This window comes from Cynoglossus semilaevis, chromosome 11 (genome assembly GCF_000523025.1).
Source record: "Cynoglossus semilaevis isolate Cse_v1.0 chromosome 11, Cse_v1.0, whole genome shotgun sequence".
Lineage (NCBI taxonomy): Eukaryota > Metazoa > Chordata > Actinopteri > Pleuronectiformes > Cynoglossidae > Cynoglossus > Cynoglossus semilaevis.
The window spans coordinates 5719637-5738923 of record NC_024317.1 but is presented as its reverse complement, the minus strand read 5'-3'; the positions used below and the strand labels follow the sequence as shown (position 1 = coordinate 5738923).

Below are 19287 nucleotides of genomic sequence, written 5' to 3'. Positions count from 1 at the left end.
ATCGCATGTAACAATAGGGGGCAGTACAGTTCAGAGAGGTGTAGTATTGTGGAGTTGTGCATCCGGAACTTTAGCAGTATTCGTGGTTTTGAATTTGCATTTGAGTAACCTGTTAATTATAGTTAGCTACTGTTGTGACTTTATCGACAATTTATCTATTTGTAAGATGGACTTAATTATTAAGGCAACACCGCGTCTTTGGGGCAATGTAGCGGCGGCGTAGGAATGTCAGCTCAGCACGGTGAGACCATTTTAACGGCCGTTTTGTTTAGCACTTAGCGACAGCAAGCTAACCCAGCTATCATTAGCTGTACGTTGGCTATCGGCCGATGTATGACACACATTTACCGCATAGTGGGGACAATATTCACTTGTATTAGGTCCTGTACCTATCGTAGATAAACTAGCTGGTTTATCTAATCTGAGCTATCTCGTTCTGGTGTCGTCGGTGCAAGTCTGCGTTGTGAATGTAAAAAAAAAGAGAATTAAATGTGCCGTGGTCTGATGATTCCAACCCAGCTGTTCTGTAGTATTCGACCAATATATGTCAGCCGTGGTGTTTGGATTGGATATTTTATAGTTAGAAAGGGTCAATGTTTTACACGACTGACTATTAATAAGAGGGCCAGCCCGAGAGCCACTGAACAGTCAAGTGTTCAGTGGCTCTAGAGGTCGTTATCTCATACGACGTTAGATAATTTGGTTATGTTGATATTAGTTGCGAGGTTTGCAAATGTATTCTTGCTCAGTTCATAGTTTTTAAATTAAAGAAGTGTATTCATTATCAAGGCTACGCCATTTGGCAGGTATTTTCTTCCTTTTTCTTTCTTTTGCCTGTGGTGAGGATGCTTCTTGTCAATGTTTAGCAGTTAGTAATTCCTCCAGTAGGGGGCAGTATTGGACCAGACAGTTAACACAATTAGGAGACCTCATATTGCTTGTTATCCTTCTAGAAATAAATCAATTTAAAATGCATACTTTAAACAATTGTGCATGCTTATTCGGGTATTAAACTAAAGCAATTTTAAAACTGTTAAATTTGCTATGTTTTGAATCTTATATATTTTATTTGCGCAGATTTCTCTTGTTTATCATGACCTCACTGTCAGCCCAGGCTCCGGCATCAAGCTCATGCAGGACTCTGCCTGGAGAGGGAAATCAGGTATATTGTGTTAATATATATAATGTATACGAGTTCTAACATATACAGTGTCAATTTTGAAAAATGTTTAAATGTGTAAAAATTAAATATTTTTTTCCAATTGCATTTTATGAGACAATATTGAACCTTGTCCATCGTTCTTATACTCAGTGCAGTATGGTCACTCTTTGATTGGCATCTGGTCTTTTTTTCTACAGGTACAACCAAAGGCCCCTCTCCTACAAATCCTGCGTGTTGCTGGAGCACATGAAGAAGTCTTCACACTCAAAGAGGTGACTTGTCCACTCTTTGTTTGTCATGTTTACACATAGACCCTTTCACTCATCAGTTTTATTTTTCTCACTTGTGTCTAGGTGATGCACTACCTGGGTCAGTACATCATGGGGAAGCAACTGTACGACAAACAGAGGCAGCACATAGTCCACTGCCAGGACGACCCCTTAGGAGAACTTCTGGAAGTGGAAAGCTTCTCTGTTAAAAACCCAAGGTGTTTACACAGAGTCATAGCAGTCCAGACTGTTTACATCTGGATATCCATTCTAAATTCTCACTAAATTCTTTATTTTCAACAGCCCAGTCTATGAAATGCTTAAGAAGTACCTGGTTGTGCCTGGTTGCACTGGTAAGTGAAGCTGGGATTTAACCTTGTTCTATGTCATTGTGAAAGTGTTTTTAATGGGGCATTTTCAATAGAAATAGTAAATTATCATCCCTTTAATTAATTCAGCATTTTTATCACCTTTACTTTAATCATAGTTCATCTGAAGGAAAAACTCCAGGGTATCTACTCATCAGCTCCCTGCTCAATTCCATAAATTGTTTATTCAATCATATTTTTTTTTATTTTTGATTCTGACAGTTTACTACAGATTATAGGAAATTGGAACTTCCTAATTCCAGTTTGTCCTGCGAAGCCCCAGACAAAGGCCTGAGTGAGACAGTGTGTCATACTATTATTAAAGGGTGGGGGTGTCCTTTTTCTGTTATTGTGTCTTATCTGAAATGCAGACGCTGCAGAGAATCTGTCTGTGGGCCGTGAGTGTGTAGAGGGCGGAGTGGAAGACCGTGGTCAGGTAAAGCTGAAACATGGTGCTCAGAAGAAACGGAGCCCGACTCCCTTTCTCACCTCGCTACACACAACATCTTGAAATGGAAAGGACACATTTCTGCAGCATCAGATAAAGGCAAAACTGAAGAGAAAAAAATAATTAGTTATCAGTTAAGTAGAGTAAAAGATATCCACTGAACCTGAATGGAGTCTAGTATGCTTTAGTATATCAGTAGATGATTTAGACATTTCCAAAATTATGTAAAAATATCTTTTTCTACTTGTGTGTAATGAGGAGGGGAAGCGGTGAGGGCCGCTGTCTTCGTTGGTGTGCATTTGTACAGAGTGGCACCGTCTCTGTACAACCCCATCCCTGGTTTGGTCTGGTGGGTTTTGTCTAAACACTTTTGCTACCCACCTGTGCTACCCTGTGGATGGGGGGCAGAGTCAATGTCTCTGTCTGTCTCAGAGTTCTCTTCTCTGCACCGAGCTGGAGGATCACAGCTTTTGATCAGTCACGGGGGCCTTAGAACCAAACCTAAACCTCTTATCCTATCCCCTGTGTTCCTTCACCCTTCTATGTCCGTTTGGCGACACTGCTGTTTGTGTTTAATTGAGCTAAACCAAGAAAACGTAATTGCTGCAGATTCTAAATACTTTGAAGTAGCTGTCAATCTGATGAAAAAAATAACAGTAAATTAAGCAGATGGATCAAAAAAGGTAAATGCAAACTACTACTACTATTTTATATTTTTGTTTTAATAATTGACAATTTAAACAAGTCACAACCTTAACCCTTTTAAACACTTTATCTTCTGTATGTTTTTTAGAAACACTGGCTTTAACTTCCTCACTGACATTCCTGTGGACTGTCTCAGTTGTCTTCAACTCGACAGATCATCACAGATTTTTATAATTGTTCAAAGTGGTGTCAAACCCCTCCCCCACTTTTCCATACCCCAGTTGCCCAGCTCTTTTTCCCTTGAACTGCCACGACAGGAGGCCATTTTGAAACGAAGCTGTGAGACCTCCAAGTGCCCAGTCGCTGCTCTGTGTTCTAATTCATCTCTTTGCTGTCCTCTCTCTGTAGAAATGTGGAGGTGTGGTTAAAGCAGGAGTAGAGTCAGGCTGTGACGTGCCTCTCCTGCAGACCCCCTCCCAGAGACGACCGCGAGAGCCAGACGATGGTAAACTGACTAATAAATATTCACAAATCCAAACAATAAAGCACTTTTTTCAAACACAGAACTTACCATAAAAATAATTATCATTAGATTCCATTGAAGGCCTGACGCGGTCTGCATGCAAACGCCCCAAACTAGATGTCACTCTGGATGATTGGGATCTCTCCGGTCTGCCCTGGTGGTTCCTGGGAAATTTGCGAAGTAACTACAGCCGCAGAAGCAACGGCTCCACTGACATCCACACAAACCAAGTAAGAGACATGACAAATTATTAAAGAAGAGTTTAATACCTCCATCAATGGAAAAAGAAAACCTTGTTGAAACATGACATAAGTTGTTGAGTTAAACAGTGTTGGTCTGACTGATGTGTCAGCTGTCTCCTGCACAGGAGGAGGACACAGCCATCGTTTCTGATACCACTGATGACCTGTGGTTCTTGACTGAGGGTGAGAGTGAACAGGTGAGCGTGGTGATGAAAGAGGCGGCGCTAGAGGAGGGGTGCGGGGCCGAGAGGGAAGCATCGCCCGAGGATGATGATGGAGGAGGGAGAGACGAGAAGGCTGACCGAGAGGTTAACTTTTGCAATTGGTTCCTTCCTGTCTGTTATCGACCAATAAACATGGGCTGCCTTGACAAAGATATTAGAATTTACACTAACCGCTAGTCATCACACATGATTAAGGGCTAATGTTATTGGATGTCTTAGATGCAGGAGGAGCCAGACGAAGACTCCCAGTGTTTGAGTGATGACACAGATATAGAGATCTCCACACAGGTTTGTATTTTTCCTCTCACAACCACTGATGTTTTGTCAACTCACTATTTTAGTCAATGAATTTCTTTTTTTCTAAGACAAAAACTAAACAGGAAGTTTTAGCAGTGTGTTTTAGCAGAATGGGGTGGTGTTTGCCCCCTCTAATGTCCCATTCTGCTCAGTACTCCCTCTAGATGGCGCCCAACTGCCCTGTTTAATGACTCTTTGTAACCTTCTAATCCAAAGTCATTGCTGTGTTTCTGTATTTGTCTTTTAGAAAATGTATTTCAGGTATTTCCAGAATTGTTTCTTTCTTGATGTTTGGTCTCTTGTTTCCAAAATTATTGTAAGCTTATAAATGTTGTTATATTGCAAAAATGAGACATGTCTTGAATGTCTATAAATGTTGTTATATTGCAAAAATGACACATGTCTTTACCCTGAATTGTACTAATACTTTAAGATTAGAGAAGCAATGTCAGACACAACATGAGGAGCCAACACTTTGGGTTTTCATTTTTTTTCAGGATGCATGGCAGTGCACTGAGTGCAGGAAGTACAACACACCTCTACAGAGGTACTGTGTTCGATGCTGGGCCCTGCGCAAAAACTGGTACAAAGATATCCCCCGACTTGCCCATTCCCTTTCTGTTCCTGACATCCCGGCGTGCAGTTCCCTCACCACCCACGATGAGGACGACGACAGCGATGCTGGCATTGACGTCCCAGACTGCAGCAGGACGGTGTCTGACCCTGTCATCCTTCCCTCTCACTCCAATGCAGATCGGCCGCTGCCCACCATGTCAGCAGGGAGGAGTCAGGGGCCTCGGCCCTCAGCCTTCCTCAAGGCTGATCTGCATTCAGGAGTTGAGAGTCAGGAAGACCTGGGCATGGAGGTAGAGGAAGTCAGGCCCGAGGCTCTGTTAGAGCCCTGTAAGCTCTGCCGAGTGCGACCCCGCAATGGAAACATAATACATGGACGCACAGCTCACCTGCTAACATGCTTCCCATGTGCAAGGAGGCTGCATAAGTTCCAAGCCCCTTGTCCAGGATGTGGGAAGATCATACAAAATGTTATTAAGATATTTATCCTTTAAAAATGTCCCTCCCTCCTTTACATTCATTCACTACAGTCTGGTTGAGGTCTTTACTGTAGACAAAAACACACATATTTGACGATACAGTTGCATGCACCTTACACTTAAGGCTACATCGATACAAAGATAGCACTTGGTGACACTTTCTCTGTCGTGTAAGTTAATTTGCGTCACACTGCCTCCTGAAACTTTTCCACACTCAGTCAGACATGTTTATTATTTGGGTGCCACATTCAAATACTATACGCAATGCACAGCTATTTGGAAAAGATTACTAGACTTGATGAAGGCTTTTCTTTAAAGACTGCATTTTCTCCTGGGTTTTTCCATTGCAGTTCAAAGACCCATGTTCACTTTCACTTGTAGGTGTGGGGTCTCTGACCACATGATTGAAGGACAACTGAGCTGTTTGTAACACAACTGGTCACCTCGTCCACATGAACACATCAAACAGTGCTTTTTCTTTACAAACCTCTTCATCTCAGAAACAGTGAATGTGACGTAGTAGGAAACAAATGTGATCCAATGATGGCCTGTTTTACCTGACATAGTATTATATAAAAAATGCAGAATCAAACCTATAACCTGCTTGAGAATGCGCAGCTAAAGTATTTACTGTAGTTTTTCCTTAAAGTGGTAATTTGATGTTAAAATGTATTCAATATACTCTCAAAACGTGGACAAATTTGTCTGCAGTAATTTATGTTCTAATTGCCAATTAATGTTGAAATGGTATCATACTGAAACAATGCTTCTCTATCCTTGGTGGTCTTATAATGAAAAATATTCTGTATATCTAGTGTTTAATTTATTTCTCAGTCAGATTAGTTTTTGTTGTTTACGTGGAATGAATCAGAATAATGTGGCACTTGTTAAAGTTCCCAAGTTGTGAACATTTTCAACAAATTGATTTCTGAAATGTGGACTTTTTCAGGCAAAAGAAAACGTAAGAGGTGATTACTGCAGTACTTAGGAGGAGGGTATTTAATTTAAGCATTTCACTGCCAATGAATGACTTATTTGTATATAATAGTTTATTTTAATTGATCTGCATTATTTGAAGAGTTTAGTTACGATTTAACAGATGAAGACCAACGGTGACGTGTAACACCTTTTCTTTTCTTTTTTTTGATGATATCGTTCTGTTGTTCTCTGCTCTTAACTTGTGCTTAATCTGCCAGCAGATGGAGAAAAGACTCGACGTTGTGTCTGGTGCACAGTGAAGCTGTACAATACCACTGACGACATGTAATGCTTGTGTAGAGCATGCCTCCTGTTGTGACCCACACCAGCACTGAGCTGTTGTGAGAGCTGTATCAGCTGTATAAAAGTTATTCCAAAATGAACACGTTGTATTTATCTTCTCTGCGCCGCCTTAAACGAACCTCCCGTGGACACGCGTACCACCGATAATAATCCACATTGACGACAACAATGATGGAAAAATGTGATTGAAGAAAGTGCCGCTAAAGTTTAATGGTTTTGTACAATATCCGAATAAAAACGGTCTGCTGCGTCCAATAAAAGTTGGAAGATTACTGTTTGATCTAAGTCACTCTACTGACAGAGTTGATGTACAGTCCCCTCTGGTGTGTGTGTGTGGTGGTGCTGTGTGTTTGGGTTAAAGAATAAGTCATTGTATGACAGGCCCAGCTGTCCTATGTCCTCTCAGTCTTGACAGGGCTTGGGCACCTGTGACTCGTGTGCTTACTCGCTGGTTTGCTGCTGCTACTTGTTTGTGTCTGCTGCCTCTCCCTGGAACCCCCCCCCAACATTTTGGTATGATCAGACATTTTACCCTCAGACATTTCCCCCCGGGGTGCTATTTAGACACTGAGTATTTATTCGGGATATTCTCTGAAGGTGGGAAGTCCCCAGGCCCTTCCAAACCCTCTGACACCCAAAGTTTAAATACAGATTACCATAACACTTAATAATGTAATCACCTTTTTAAACTGTACAGTAAAGTTATTTATTATAAAATGGAATACAAACTTTCAAATAGTCAAAGCAGATTTAATTTTTTTAAATCAATTTATAATATTGTATTAGAGATTTATGTTAGAGAAGTACTGTGATGCACCAACCAAAAAATTTACAAAATGTATATGTAATGAAATACAATGAATTTCTAGATTCAATTTTCAATTCTCAGTGTGAAACCTGGCCCTGTTTAATTGAACACAACCCAGATGTGTAGCCAGGAATTGAATAAAGACAACATTATCTTCTTCAACAACTTTACTCTCTTTTTCTTTCAGATTTTATAGTCTATTTAATGGTATAATGTTTGCTGTTCTGTAACTGTCAGACAAATTATTTACAGTCAAAAACAGTAATGAGATACAGCACAGTTGTCGGTGTGATCGTACAGACCTCATTAAGAAAAAATCAAGGATCAAACCAGAGTTATTCTTTCAATAAGGCAAGAACACGACCCACTTTACCACCACTTGGCCTTCTGTAGTAGTCGAATGAAACACGTTAGGCATTTGTTAGTTAGCACCATATTGCAGGAAGGCCTCTCTGTGACCACACAGCTAAATGTTCCACTCACACACTAATGCCAAATGCTTTCTCTCTCAGCCTCTAGTTCAAGAATGGCTCGCTGCATTGTTACTGGCGTCTGGTGCGTCATAGAGCGTGGAGGAGAAGAATGGCCTGACGCCTTTTGGTGTCATGGCAGTCATAGATTGGCAGCTTAACAGGCTCATGGAGGAGTGGGGGATTTTCATGTTTCCGTGGCAACATGCTCTTCATCCCAACATCCCGGAATAACTTCACACATTCTCTTTTCACCCCTGGTGGAGCAAGTAATACTTTCTGCAGGATAAACAGTTAAAATTAATATGCTTTATTGAACATAACTTTCTTATTTAAAATATAGTTCACTGCTGTCGGTCAGATTTTGTTTGGTTGTTTACGTGAAGCATTTTTAAGCGCATATCTATTTCCGTGTCCTTCGTCTGCATTCCTCCAGAACGACGAGTCTCGGCCTGTTTACGAACCTTTGCTTTCTTCTGGTTATGTGTCTGGATATTTGTAACTGTATCTGTGTGACGGGGACCTTTCTTTACTCACCTCCACACACACACATTCCTACTGTTGTGTCCAACTATTTGGTCGCTCCAGAAACCAGGCCGCTAAATTTGTCCCTCTGCTGACACAGGAGAAGGTCAGTGGAGCCGGAGAAAAACAAAGATAGGCGTATGGAAATTTAAAGACAGAGAGATTTTCCTAATAAAAGTACAACCACAAGAGGAAATAAAGGTGGAGCTAAATGGCGACAGGATGAGATTTGAGAAGAAACAAAATCGAGCTCGTCATGTCGTGCACAGGAAGCCAGAAGCGTTAGATGATAAGACAAGATTCCCCGACTGGAACTGGGGCAAAGTTTTTGCATAGTGATCCACTCAGATCTCACAACACAAGTTCTCGTCACTGGATTCAGAGCCTTGAGTTCAGCCGTCTCTCATAGAGAGATGTTGATCGTGGTTAACCCTTCGGGAATCGTCAAGGTGTTAATTGCTTTTAAATTAAAGCCGACTCAGTTAAAGCGGGCTGGGCTTTGCTCACTCAGATACATTACTGGGTTTAAACCCTGCATTTGTGAAAGGGATAACCCCTTGTTTTTATATGGCATGTCTGGATGATAACTAATCAGGCTGTTTGTATCAGGTCATACAAGTCATGTTTGGGCCTAGCATGTGCCACAAAGTATGTTAGAAAGAATTGGGTTATGTATGTGAGTATCAGTATGTTAGGTGTGTATTTGTCTGTGTGTGCGCTGGAGCCATGCGGGGAGTGGGATGCCAGCAGAGGGAAGGGCAGCGGATGGTTCAGGGGCTCAGTCCATTCTTGTGATTTAACATGACACCACTTGCACTAAGACTGCGACAGCTGCGTATGCACATGCCGGCCATTCTGTTTGTTGTAGGGGATTACGCTGCGATAAAAGCCCCAGTGAGCAGCAGCATGGCCAGGCTACAGAACTACTGTTCCCCCCTCTGACTATGAAAGCTTTCTCCAGGCCTCCAGAGTCCTGTGAAAACACAGGTGGACCAATTCATCTGGAGCAGAAATGAATGGGGGTATTCTCCCGATGATTAGCCAGGCCGCAACAGTGTCACATCACCTTCAGATATCAGTCAAATGCAGCAGCTCGGTGACTTATGTAAGGTTTGTTACTCAACAGACTGAGATGGCCGGATGAGGAGAAGGAGAGCAGGAAACAGCCCTGGCTGCTCATTCATTTGACGGTTGGTTAAATTGTGCTGTATGAAAAAAAAAGACTTAGACAGTAATGGACCTGAAGTTTCATTGTGACTGAAGACAGAACAGTGGCTTTCAAGGGGAATAAAAAAGACAGTAGATCAGTCTGCTGTATCTCTGTCAGTTTATCAGAATCAGCATCAGGATTAGAATTAGAATTGGTATTTATTGGCAATTACATGCGCACATAGATAGATACTGTATCTATCTATCTATCTATCTATCTATCTACATAAAATATATTCATGTAAACACACACACATACACAAATATATACATACATAAACAGTATATATACAAACAAAAACAGTATGTATCTATATGTATATATTACACCTTCTATCTATCTATCTATCTATCTACATAAAATATATTCATGTAAACACACACACATACACAAATATATACATACATAAACAGTATATATACAAACAAAAACAGTATGTATCTATATGTATATATTACACCTACATATATACAAATATATATATTATACCTATATTATATATACAAATTCAAACTTTAGATTATTATAGAACTTTTTGATAAAAGCCATCTTCTCTCCAAACCTCCTACAGCCCACATTACTGTGGACGGTGTCACCACACGGTCACCTTTGTCTGCACCTTTGAACAACTTCATTCCTGTTGTTGTGATCCTCTCATCTTACATATCTGAGACTTCCAGTGGGCGCTCAGATGACCGTCCACCAGGTCAGTCCTGATCTTCAGGCTAACTTGGGGTGGGGAGCCTCGATCCTCCACTCCTCCCTTCCTCCTCCCCCTGCAGCTCAGCTGTCCCACAATGTGCTGCTGCTTGTCAAAAAGAGTGTTGCCAGTGACAGGGCAATCCCTGCTACACACACACACACACACACACACACACACAGAGAGAGAGAGAGAGAGAGCTAATGTATCTTGAATACAAACATGTTTTCCCTGCCTTTAAATATTTACCATATCGATGTATTATCTATTATTATCTACAAACCCTTCTAAGAAAATTTTAATCGCAGCTGTATAATGTGGTGGTTGGTGGGGTGTTTGCCTCTTTGCTGGGATTATTCTATTAGAAACTGGGATTAAGGTTTGGTTTTTATTCACTCACGGTGAATAAAACACCAACTCCTCCCTGGTTTACTGCACCTCAAGTGTTGACTTAAAAATGCTGATGGTTGACTTCTTTCCCAAACAAGACACAAGTGTGAGCCTGACACTGCAAACACACACACACACACACACGCGATCTCCAGTTCTGCTGACAATGGGTTAAGATGACAGAGGGTTATGAGTGACTCTGACACACTGCAGACCCCCTCCCTGCTGCACTTCTGAGTCCAACACAGGCGTCTTTGTGCTCGCTCCACCATCAGTGACGATCCATCACAGACTAACCTGTCAGCCCACTGCAGCCCTGCGCCAAGCTGTAACACTGCTGCGCTCAGCCTCCAACCCAACCCAGAGACGGAAGGCCGGGGCCAGAACACAAACCACAGAGAGTCTGCCAGTGTCATTAGTCTAAACAACAAAACACTGTATACTGAGTGATAATCTCAAATAAAGTGCTCACTTTTGGCTTTTTATGTTTATCAGCAGCAGGTTTTAATAGAAAACTGTTTTTTTAGATTCACCTGAAACATCATAAAGAGGTCAAAGGTCATATGATTCAACACAAACACATGCTACATAAGAAACATGTGCTTTTTAAGTATGGCCAAATTATTATAACAAGTGCAGTGCAACATGATCCAATTCATAATGAGTTGCCCATCTGTAATACTGTATTATGAAAAAATACAGTATCAATCAAGACTTTAGCCACCTGTGAAAATATAAATATAAAATAAAAAAACAAATAAAACATGGGTTTGTTTTTCAAACCGGAAAACTAATTGGCATAGATTTGTTTCCTCTTAAAATACCACAGGAAAAGATTTTCATCAGATTTCATCAGACTTTTTCGTCAGCGGTCATGCTCTTGTTAGCAGATTTATTTATGGAGGGAGGGGAGTTTTAATGTCGGCTAGTTCCGGTCAGTATTACATACAACAATTTAAAAACTCTGACTCGCTACTACTAAGATATACTGTATGTACACCTCTCTGTAGCACAGATATTTATGCGCCAGTGTAATTAATTAGTTCCGATGACAGTTAGATATGACGGTGAACTGATCCAGCAGGTATCATATCACTACCTATGAAAAGACATACTGGATTTAACACAACCATTAATAAAACAGTTTTTTTTAAACACTTCAAAGATCATAAGATGTGATAAAGACATTAATACCAGTTCAGTTCTGTCTTGCAACAAGTCTCTAGCCTCAAGTCCTGAGATTTTGTTGGTCAGAAAGCTCAGATATTTTAGCTCTGTCGTTTATTAGCAGACATTACTTTACTGTCCATTATTTTTGAGTATCATTAGCGAATACATGTATGCAATAGTACAGTAATTAACACGGAGCAGTGATATGGAATACACAGGGATGTAACACATACCACTCACACCATGCCTGCCATTTCTGGACGCTTCTCTGTGGACAGTAGTGTGTGTGTGTTTTGGCTCGTCCTTTGTGCCTTTGGAAGCCGGTCCAAATTAGCTTGTGAGCTATGAGGTGAGACATGTCCTGGAAGGATTAACACCTGGTGGCTAAGCTAATGTTGCAACCCTAGTGAGAGAGAGGACAGGACGATGAAGGCCAAACTAACCCTTTTTTTTTTTTTTTTTGGAAAATGATCTAACAATTTAGCTGCTTGACTCATTGTCATTTGTCCCGGTCTGAAACAAAGGTCACTGGCATCACACTGTCCAACCATCTTAGGTTTAATAACTGTATGTTTATGTAAAGCCTAGACAGGAGTATTCGTGGAAGTTATGGAAAATTTACCAACACTTTAGTGACTCTTAGCTTCTGTTTGGCCTCATTTTGTGTCCCATCAACATATACTGTAGGCATCAACAGTAGAGTTGTTGTCACTGCATATAATATCACCTAGTAGTAGTGACAGCTGTCCACAACCGCCCCCAATCACCACCACCAACCCACCCATCAATTCCAGAGGATATGTATGGTGTCATAGAAGGGTGACGTTGAGTCTGGGATTAGCTCATTAAGACGGCCATTTTTGATCTCAGATTATCTGCCCCATTTCCACGGAAACTCGATCATACGCTGCCCTCTTAAGAAAGACGCGCGCGCACGGATCCCCCCACACACGCAAACACAAACGGACCCTAAAGCCCTGGAGACCAGGGCCCAACAGAGATGTGAAGTGTAGATGTGCAGCAACAGCTAAACGTTGGGTCAGGTTTCTGGGGGCTCGTGCTAAATTTAACCCTGTGATCCTGCAGCAGGCAGAGGGGTTTAAATGCCAGCCTACAGTTGCTCCACACCAGTTGTTCTCCTAACGTCTTCCACTCATCACAAACTCAGGCAGGCGCGCACACTGACGCACACTCCAAGACACGCGCTGCAGCTCTCCGGACTGAAACCCCACGTACGGTAGACCATTTCCGAAGGAAGCAGGGACCCTTATCCAGACCACAGCATTGAGCAGCATGGAGCTTTTTGAGACCAACCCTTACTTCTTCCCCGACCAACGCTTCTATGAGGGAGGGGACAACTATTTCCCTTCTCGCCTGCCTGGGGGGTTTGAACAACCTGGCTACCAGGACAGGAACTCCATGATGGGCTTGTGTGGGAATCTCCCTTGAGGAGTTGGAGTTGGAGTTGGAGTTGGGGTCACAGGAACAGAGGACAAAGTTTCTCCATCCAGCCTGTCACCTCACTCTGAGCCTCACTGTCCGGGCCAGTGCTTGCCGTGGGCCTGTAAGTTATGCAAAAGGAAGACGGTGACGATGGATCGGCGAAGAGCGGCCACGATGAGGGAGAAGAGGCGTCTGAAGAAGGTCAACGAGGCCTTTGATGCTCTGAAGAGGAGCACCCTGATGAACCCCAACCAGAGGCTGCCGAAGGTGGAGATCCTGCGAAGTGCCATCCAGTACATCGAAAGACTCCAGGCCCTGGTGTCCTCCCTAAACCAGCAGGACAGTGAGACAGGACAGCAGGGACTTCACTACCGAGCCAGTACGACGCAGCCCAGAGTGAGTTGGACACAAGAAGGGAGAAATTATAGGAATAAGGAAATACGTCAAGGTCACATACCGCATGAAAAACTAGGAGTACAGAGCCTAAAGACAAAGGGGGAAGAAAGGATAGTTACCAGAAATGATGGAGAAAATATGACAGCAAGTATTGGAGAAAATAGTCTAAAAATTCTGGATCATTAGAGATGTGATGGTCCAGTTTCTAATCAATCTTTATTTCTCATGTCATGTACATGGTAGCGTGTGCTTCTGTTGAGAAAGTCTCACTAATCGTGTTCTTGATGTAAGCCTAAGTGTGAGGAGGTTACACGATGCATTACAGCAAGTGTCGTCTGTGTTTGTGTGTGGTACCACACGGCAGGGTGTGCCGTGTCATAACACGGAATGACTGACAGCCACTTCTGCTTGCATTTCCATGGTAACAGGTGTCTTCGTCCAGTGAGCCCAGTTCAGGCAGCACCTGCTGCAGCAGCCCAGAGTGGAGCAGTACTCCGGAGCAGTGCTCCCAGAGCTACAGTAGCGAGGGTGAGTACACGTCGTTCGGACGTCTCAGGATAGATGTTGTAGTCGGACGAGCCTAAACCTCAACATTCGCCCTGGGTCTCTGTTCAGATCTGCTGAGCGCTGCCGATTCTCCAGATCAGGGCAACATGCGTGTGCTGACCTCCATCGTGGATGGCATCTCCGCAGCGAATGGAGCCGTGGCCTTTCCCGTGGACATTCCCAAATAAAACCTCCAGAGACCACGAGAAATAAAATTCACATTCGGCACGAGAGTCTAACAAACTAATTATAACTACCAAGTTTATTTATTCTTAAGATTTATTGAATGTTATCCTGATGCTAAATTATGAAATTTGAGATTTATTACAACCGTAAGGAAAGATCTATGATCTATGTTCACACCGAGGCCTTATTCCCTTTATTCTCTGCCTTCTCCTGTGGTCCACCGACAGAGCAATAAGAAAACTGGTCCAGACTTAAGTTAAGTTTTCCTCTTTTCCAGACCTTTCCCTGATCTTTTTCATTCTTTTGTGTGTGTTTTTTATTTTTATGCTTAAACAAACGTAAGTTAATATTTGGGGCCAATATGTACTACAGCAGTTTTGACCAAGATCTGCTTAATATAAACTAGTTCCAATAGCTAGTCATGTAAATACGTTCCCTTTTTCTACAGAGTGGTTTTGCAATTTTATTTTTTAATTTTGTTAATTTATTTTTTGACTTTTATAACTTTGATTGTTGTGTATTCGTAGATGTTCCAAAAGTGATATTTTCTGTCCAATTCTTGCAATAAAGACCATTTTCAATAAACCGACTATTGTTACATCCAAACGTGAGGATGACAAAAGAACCACAGAATCCAGATTAAAAAAAAAAAACAGCTTTACTTATGTCTATATAATGTCATAAATACAGTACACTTTTTTTTTAAATAGCCAAATAATAAAATCTTGATTTGTCAGCATTGTTTCACACCTGGAATAAAGACACAGTACTCATAGCTGCCACATAGCACATAACACCTTTTAAACACCTTGAAAAAAATCTTTAAAAAAAGATTGTACACCCATCCAGCACGTCACTGGTTCATATGCTGTGTTCTCGTCGGAGGAGGGGTCGCTCAGCCAACGTTGCTCAGCATCACGTCTTTATGGCAACTAAATGGGAAGTGACAGGACAGGATTGGACGAGTCCATCGTCATGAGCAGTCTGGTGTGGATTTCATTGGCTGATGTTGAGCAGCAGTTAACAGTTTGATCTGAGAGAAGAAGTAAGGGACAAACAGAGAGGAGCTACAGTGTTCACACTCTCCATCCGCAGAATAGAGTCATGGTCTTATGGCTGGGGTCGGCCCTTCACACACAACATCCCCATTGGTCTGGGTACAGAGCGGCTTGCTTGTGCACGTTAAACGTGCACGCCCTTCATTTTAAAGGATTCTGTTTAGTCTAGGCTACATAGTGTCGTACGGAAGGCGAGAGAGGCGGAGAGCTAACGGCTACATGGTGTCAACAGAAGAAGAAGAAGAGGAGGTTGAAAAGAGAGGGCAGAGGCAGAGAGAAAGAAGTCTGAAATTGGACCCATGAACCTGTAAGGAGTCCTTGTAGAAACACACCCCGTCCAAGTACCGATTCACACATTTACAGCATACAGCAAAAGACACACAGAGGTCTGACACAGAGAGAAAGAAGGAGAGAGAGAACAGTCACTATTGAATACAGGGCATTGGGTTTCATACAGCAATGACATTATATCATTTTCCATATATATATTTCCAATATATATTTTTATATAATATTTCTATAAAAAACATAATTGATCCTTTTTATGTACAAATATGATTAGTGACTAATACCTTGCATAACCGGTAGAGGGGGCGATGTGCACTTGGATCTGCCATTTATACAAGAATTCATCACTCCCACATCCAAACCAACAGCTGCTCTTTAAAGCCTTCCAACTCCCTTAAATCCGATCATCTACAAGGCTTTCAATAATGTGACAGCCCAAAAAACTGCTTTGGACTTGGCCATGTCCGGACACACACAGCCAGCACAAAGAACCACAGCTGAGACTAGGGGAGAAGGATCACAACACCACAACAGCAAGGCTACTGGGAGCACTGGGGTAAACTGTGGGGGGAGACGGGAATAAGTCTCGATTCAGCAGCGAGCACAGCCGAGGAGCACTCTCAAAAGTTCGACGTTTCAGAGGAGGCCTCTGTATTGCACGTGTCCGGAGGTGAGTTGAGAGACGAATGGTTGAAAGGCTGGGCAATGCAGGGGTGGACTGCCCCCCTCCCCCAAGTGGCACCCAGGTTTGCCTCTCCAGATTTGGCATATCACTCTCAAAAGGCCGCAAGCATGTGTCCATATAGGTAATGAGAATGCACTGGGAGACGGAACGGAGAAAAACAAGTCAGAACTTGTTGACTGACTGAACAGCTGACTGTCAAACTACTATGAATCTAAAAAGACAAAAATGTACAAGAATATTCAGTTGTTCATCAGACGAGGACAGAGTCTCAAACGAAACTCACGTCTAACAAATCTAACAAAATGTTTGCGCGAATGCGTAACCCTATCAGTACAGTGGGCCTCAGCTTGAGAACAGAATGCTTCTAGCTCATCTGTTGCTGTTGTTGAGCTAAATGCTAAAAACCAAACTAATCTCCAAAAAGCAAACCTTTAGCTCAGGCGTACTGTTCTAAACTGCATCAGTCATGCCGTGGTAATGTTTAGTCAAAATGCGACTCGTCTTCAAGCCAAACAACTGGGCAATGCTGCTTAAAAACCACTCCAAACTCAAGGTTTCCTCCCAGTGTTCTGCTAGCTTACCTGTTAGCATTAGTGCTCCTGTTAGTAAGCAGAAGAGTAGTTAGCATGAGTAGGTCCGCACGGCCGAGGGGTCAATTCTCGGAGGCGCTGGGGGAGGAGCTTGAAAGGGTTTGGCACGAAGAGAGAGCATGCAGTTAGTCAAGTTGGCCGGGTCAAGCTGAGAGAATGGTCGGCATCCATGTGCACACTGAAATCCAACAGCTGAGGTAGAACCCTGAGGTTAGTACTGGTACACACCTTCAGGCTGGAGATGTTTCTTAGGCCCCATATTCACAGAAGTTGGCAGGGGCATGGAGGGCATACGGAAGCCAGCAGGAAGTGTTTCCATGGAGCCTGCCATCATTCCCAGCCCAACCCCTCCCTCACGTGCCCTAAACCTTTTGCGCCATGATGGAGAACGCCGAAAGGACTTGTCGTCCCCGCTCTGTGGAGAAAGGTCAAAGGTGGGGTCAGACACTTTGTTTCAAAAAGGGGTGAATTTGATGAAAGTAGCACTCACCTCCTCTAGTCGACGGTCGGTTCCTAAGGCTAAAAGGTTGTTGAACTCCCTGTCCAGAACTTGTCGTGCCTGCGCAAGAAGAAGCAGAAAGCATTTGTGAATTTACTAATCCAAGATATCCAGAAAATTGACAACCCAAAAAAATGTCTACTCTTATAACATAAGCCTTGTAACTAAGGATGTCCAATAATATCAGTCGACCGATATTATCGGCCCGATATATATTACATATTATGTAATATCTGTAAAAACCACAATAATATCTTCCTTCGATAATGAAAACCTGATAACGCAATGCCTGGGTTTCGTCAAATGATGTGTGCCCTAAAATTAGTTTTGGGGATGAACGGCTGTATATTAAAGTGAAAGTCAGTAGATGGCAGCATTGCAGCTCATTTAATTAATCTCATACTCATACAGTGGTTTGTACTGATAAATGTACAAATGTCTTCTAGTTATATAAACTGTCTTCTTGCTTGGATAGGATGACGTGGCCCAAACGGTTCTGAGTATTTAGATACTGTAACATATATTGGTACCTGATATGAAATGTGCCACAGGTTCATTCTAAACCAAAAGATCATTGTTTCTCTCCGTCACCGAACAACCTTACTGTTCTGCTAGCAGACTGGATATAAGAATCCAGTTCCGTAGTTCACAGACCGTGGCCTCACTTGAAATAATATGCGTCTAAATTACTGACAAACCAAAGACCAAAGTGCCTTTGACTCATGTAGCTCAAAAGTGGCTTTATGTAAACCTTGATGTCTTTCTGCCACTGAAACCAATCAGTCATGCAGGGTTTGAACAGTTGTCTTTGTTCTTTCTTCTCTTTCTAACCACCTGTGTGTTCTGCATAGGGATCTGCAGGATGAGCGCTAGGCTGCTGTAGTCAAAGGTCTCATCCAGAGCGACGAGTGCCCCGTGAACTCCGCTCTCCAACAGGTTACCGCTGTACTCCCTCAGACCGATGGACTGGACCCAGTGAATGACCTGCTCATTGGTCCACACCAAGATATCTGCAGTGAAAGAGAGTGGTTTGAAACTCACTATGGCACTGAATAAAGCAGAGAGAGAGAGAGAGAGAGCGAGAGAGAGAGAGATAAAGAGGTAATGTGCATGTCCACATAGTGTCAACTCAGTGGCACACTCCCTTTGTTCGTTAAAAGCACAGCTGTCAGCCAGCTTTCCAAGTCGGAACAGGCGGTGTGTGTGCGTGTGTGTGTGTAAACAGAGCAGGACTTTGATTGGCTGTGACAGCTGAGTCAAGTTCATGTGCAGAATTCAAGGTCAAGAGGGCGAGAAGGCTGGTCAGCCGGTATGCACCACTTTGAATCGTAAGATTGTTGGCCGCCATGACTTTTTGATGGTCTGACGTGCAGCTGTTTCAAATCCACACTCTCAGGACAAATCCACTCTGTGGTTCTGTGACCCGGTGACCTTTGGATGGTGGAAACTGGAGTTTGTCTGAATGAATGTTCAGCAGCAGATTTATATATTTACCTTCATAAATCACTCTGTGTGTTTTGTTTGCATAAAGTCCCAGAAATACAAATAACTGTAAATCCTAAAAATGTTTTTAGGATTCTGTCTCTTTAACAGGCACAAAGTTGAAGATTTAAAGTGTTTTCTTTCAACATTATTAAATCCCTATGGCAAATTAGTCAAACTCAGGCCAGGGGGCCTAATCTGGCCCGCAGCATAATTATATTTGGCCCGTGAGATCATATCATATGTGTACCAGAATTGGCCCGCTATGTTATAACACATACATTTCGTATTTTTTATGTTGGCCTGTGTGTTTATAATATTAAGTTTATA

At 42.4% G+C, this 19287-nt stretch overlaps 3 protein-coding genes across 5 annotated transcripts in view; 2 read left to right on the top strand and 1 right to left on the bottom strand.

Moving 5' to 3' along the window:
- The first annotated feature begins 28 nt into the window (after positions 1–28).
- Positions 29–6781, top strand: mdm4 (MDM4 regulator of p53). 2 transcript variants are annotated; one of them, XM_008320197.3, is made up of 11 exons: positions 29–241; positions 1078–1162; positions 1360–1434; positions 1516–1649; positions 1735–1784; positions 2171–2235; positions 3301–3397; positions 3485–3645; positions 3783–3965; positions 4101–4169; positions 4676–6781. In XM_008320197.3, exons 2-11 carry the CDS (start codon positions 1094–1096, stop codon positions 5243–5245), a joined length of 1473 nt encoding a protein of 490 aa, XP_008318419.1. In that variant the 5' UTR covers positions 29–241; positions 1078–1093; the 3' UTR covers positions 5246–6781. The 2 variants fall into 2 exon arrangements, with proteins under 2 accessions (XP_008318419.1, XP_008318418.1); XM_008320196.3 differs by having other exon boundaries at positions 3768–3965.
- A 5240-nt stretch (positions 6782–12021) lies between these two features.
- Positions 12022–15045, top strand: myog (myogenin). Its single transcript, XM_008320195.3, is given in 4 exon segments — positions 12022–13623; positions 14052–14151; positions 14239–14327; positions 14329–15045. Coding segments are annotated over 4 exon segments (789 nt in total). The 5' UTR covers positions 12022–13077; the 3' UTR covers positions 14383–15045.
- Positions 15046–15132: 87 nt separating this feature from the next.
- The window catches only part of ppfia4 (PTPRF interacting protein alpha 4), a 40981-nt gene continuing 36826 nt past the window's right edge, over positions 15133–19287 (bottom strand). For both annotated transcript variants that reach the window (XM_017036748.2, XM_025060279.1), the window contains 5 exons: positions 18310–18485; positions 17467–17535; positions 17205–17391; positions 16968–17066; positions 15133–16521 (listed from right to left, as the gene is read on the bottom strand). In XM_017036748.2, coding sequence (XP_016892237.1) covers positions 17008–17066; positions 17205–17391; positions 17467–17535; positions 18310–18485 — 491 coding nt within the window. In that variant the 3' untranslated portion in view covers positions 15133–16521; positions 16968–17007. The remainder of the gene's footprint in view (positions 16522–16967; positions 17067–17204; positions 17392–17466; positions 17536–18309; positions 18486–19287) is intronic.

Bases quoted from the DNA above. Each gene is read 5' to 3' on its own strand.
- mdm4 (XM_008320196.3), top strand. From the start codon at position 1,094: ATGACCTCACTGTCAGCCCAGGCTCCGGCATCAAGCTCATGCAGGACT. The intron at 1,163-1,359 runs GTATATTGTGTT...TTTTTTCTACAG, and splicing joins TGCCTGGAGAGGGAAATCAG to GTACAACCAAAGGCCCCTCT. The intron at 3,398-3,484 runs GTAAACTGACTA...AATTATCATTAG, and splicing joins ACCGCGAGAGCCAGACGATG to ATTCCATTGAAGGCCTGACG.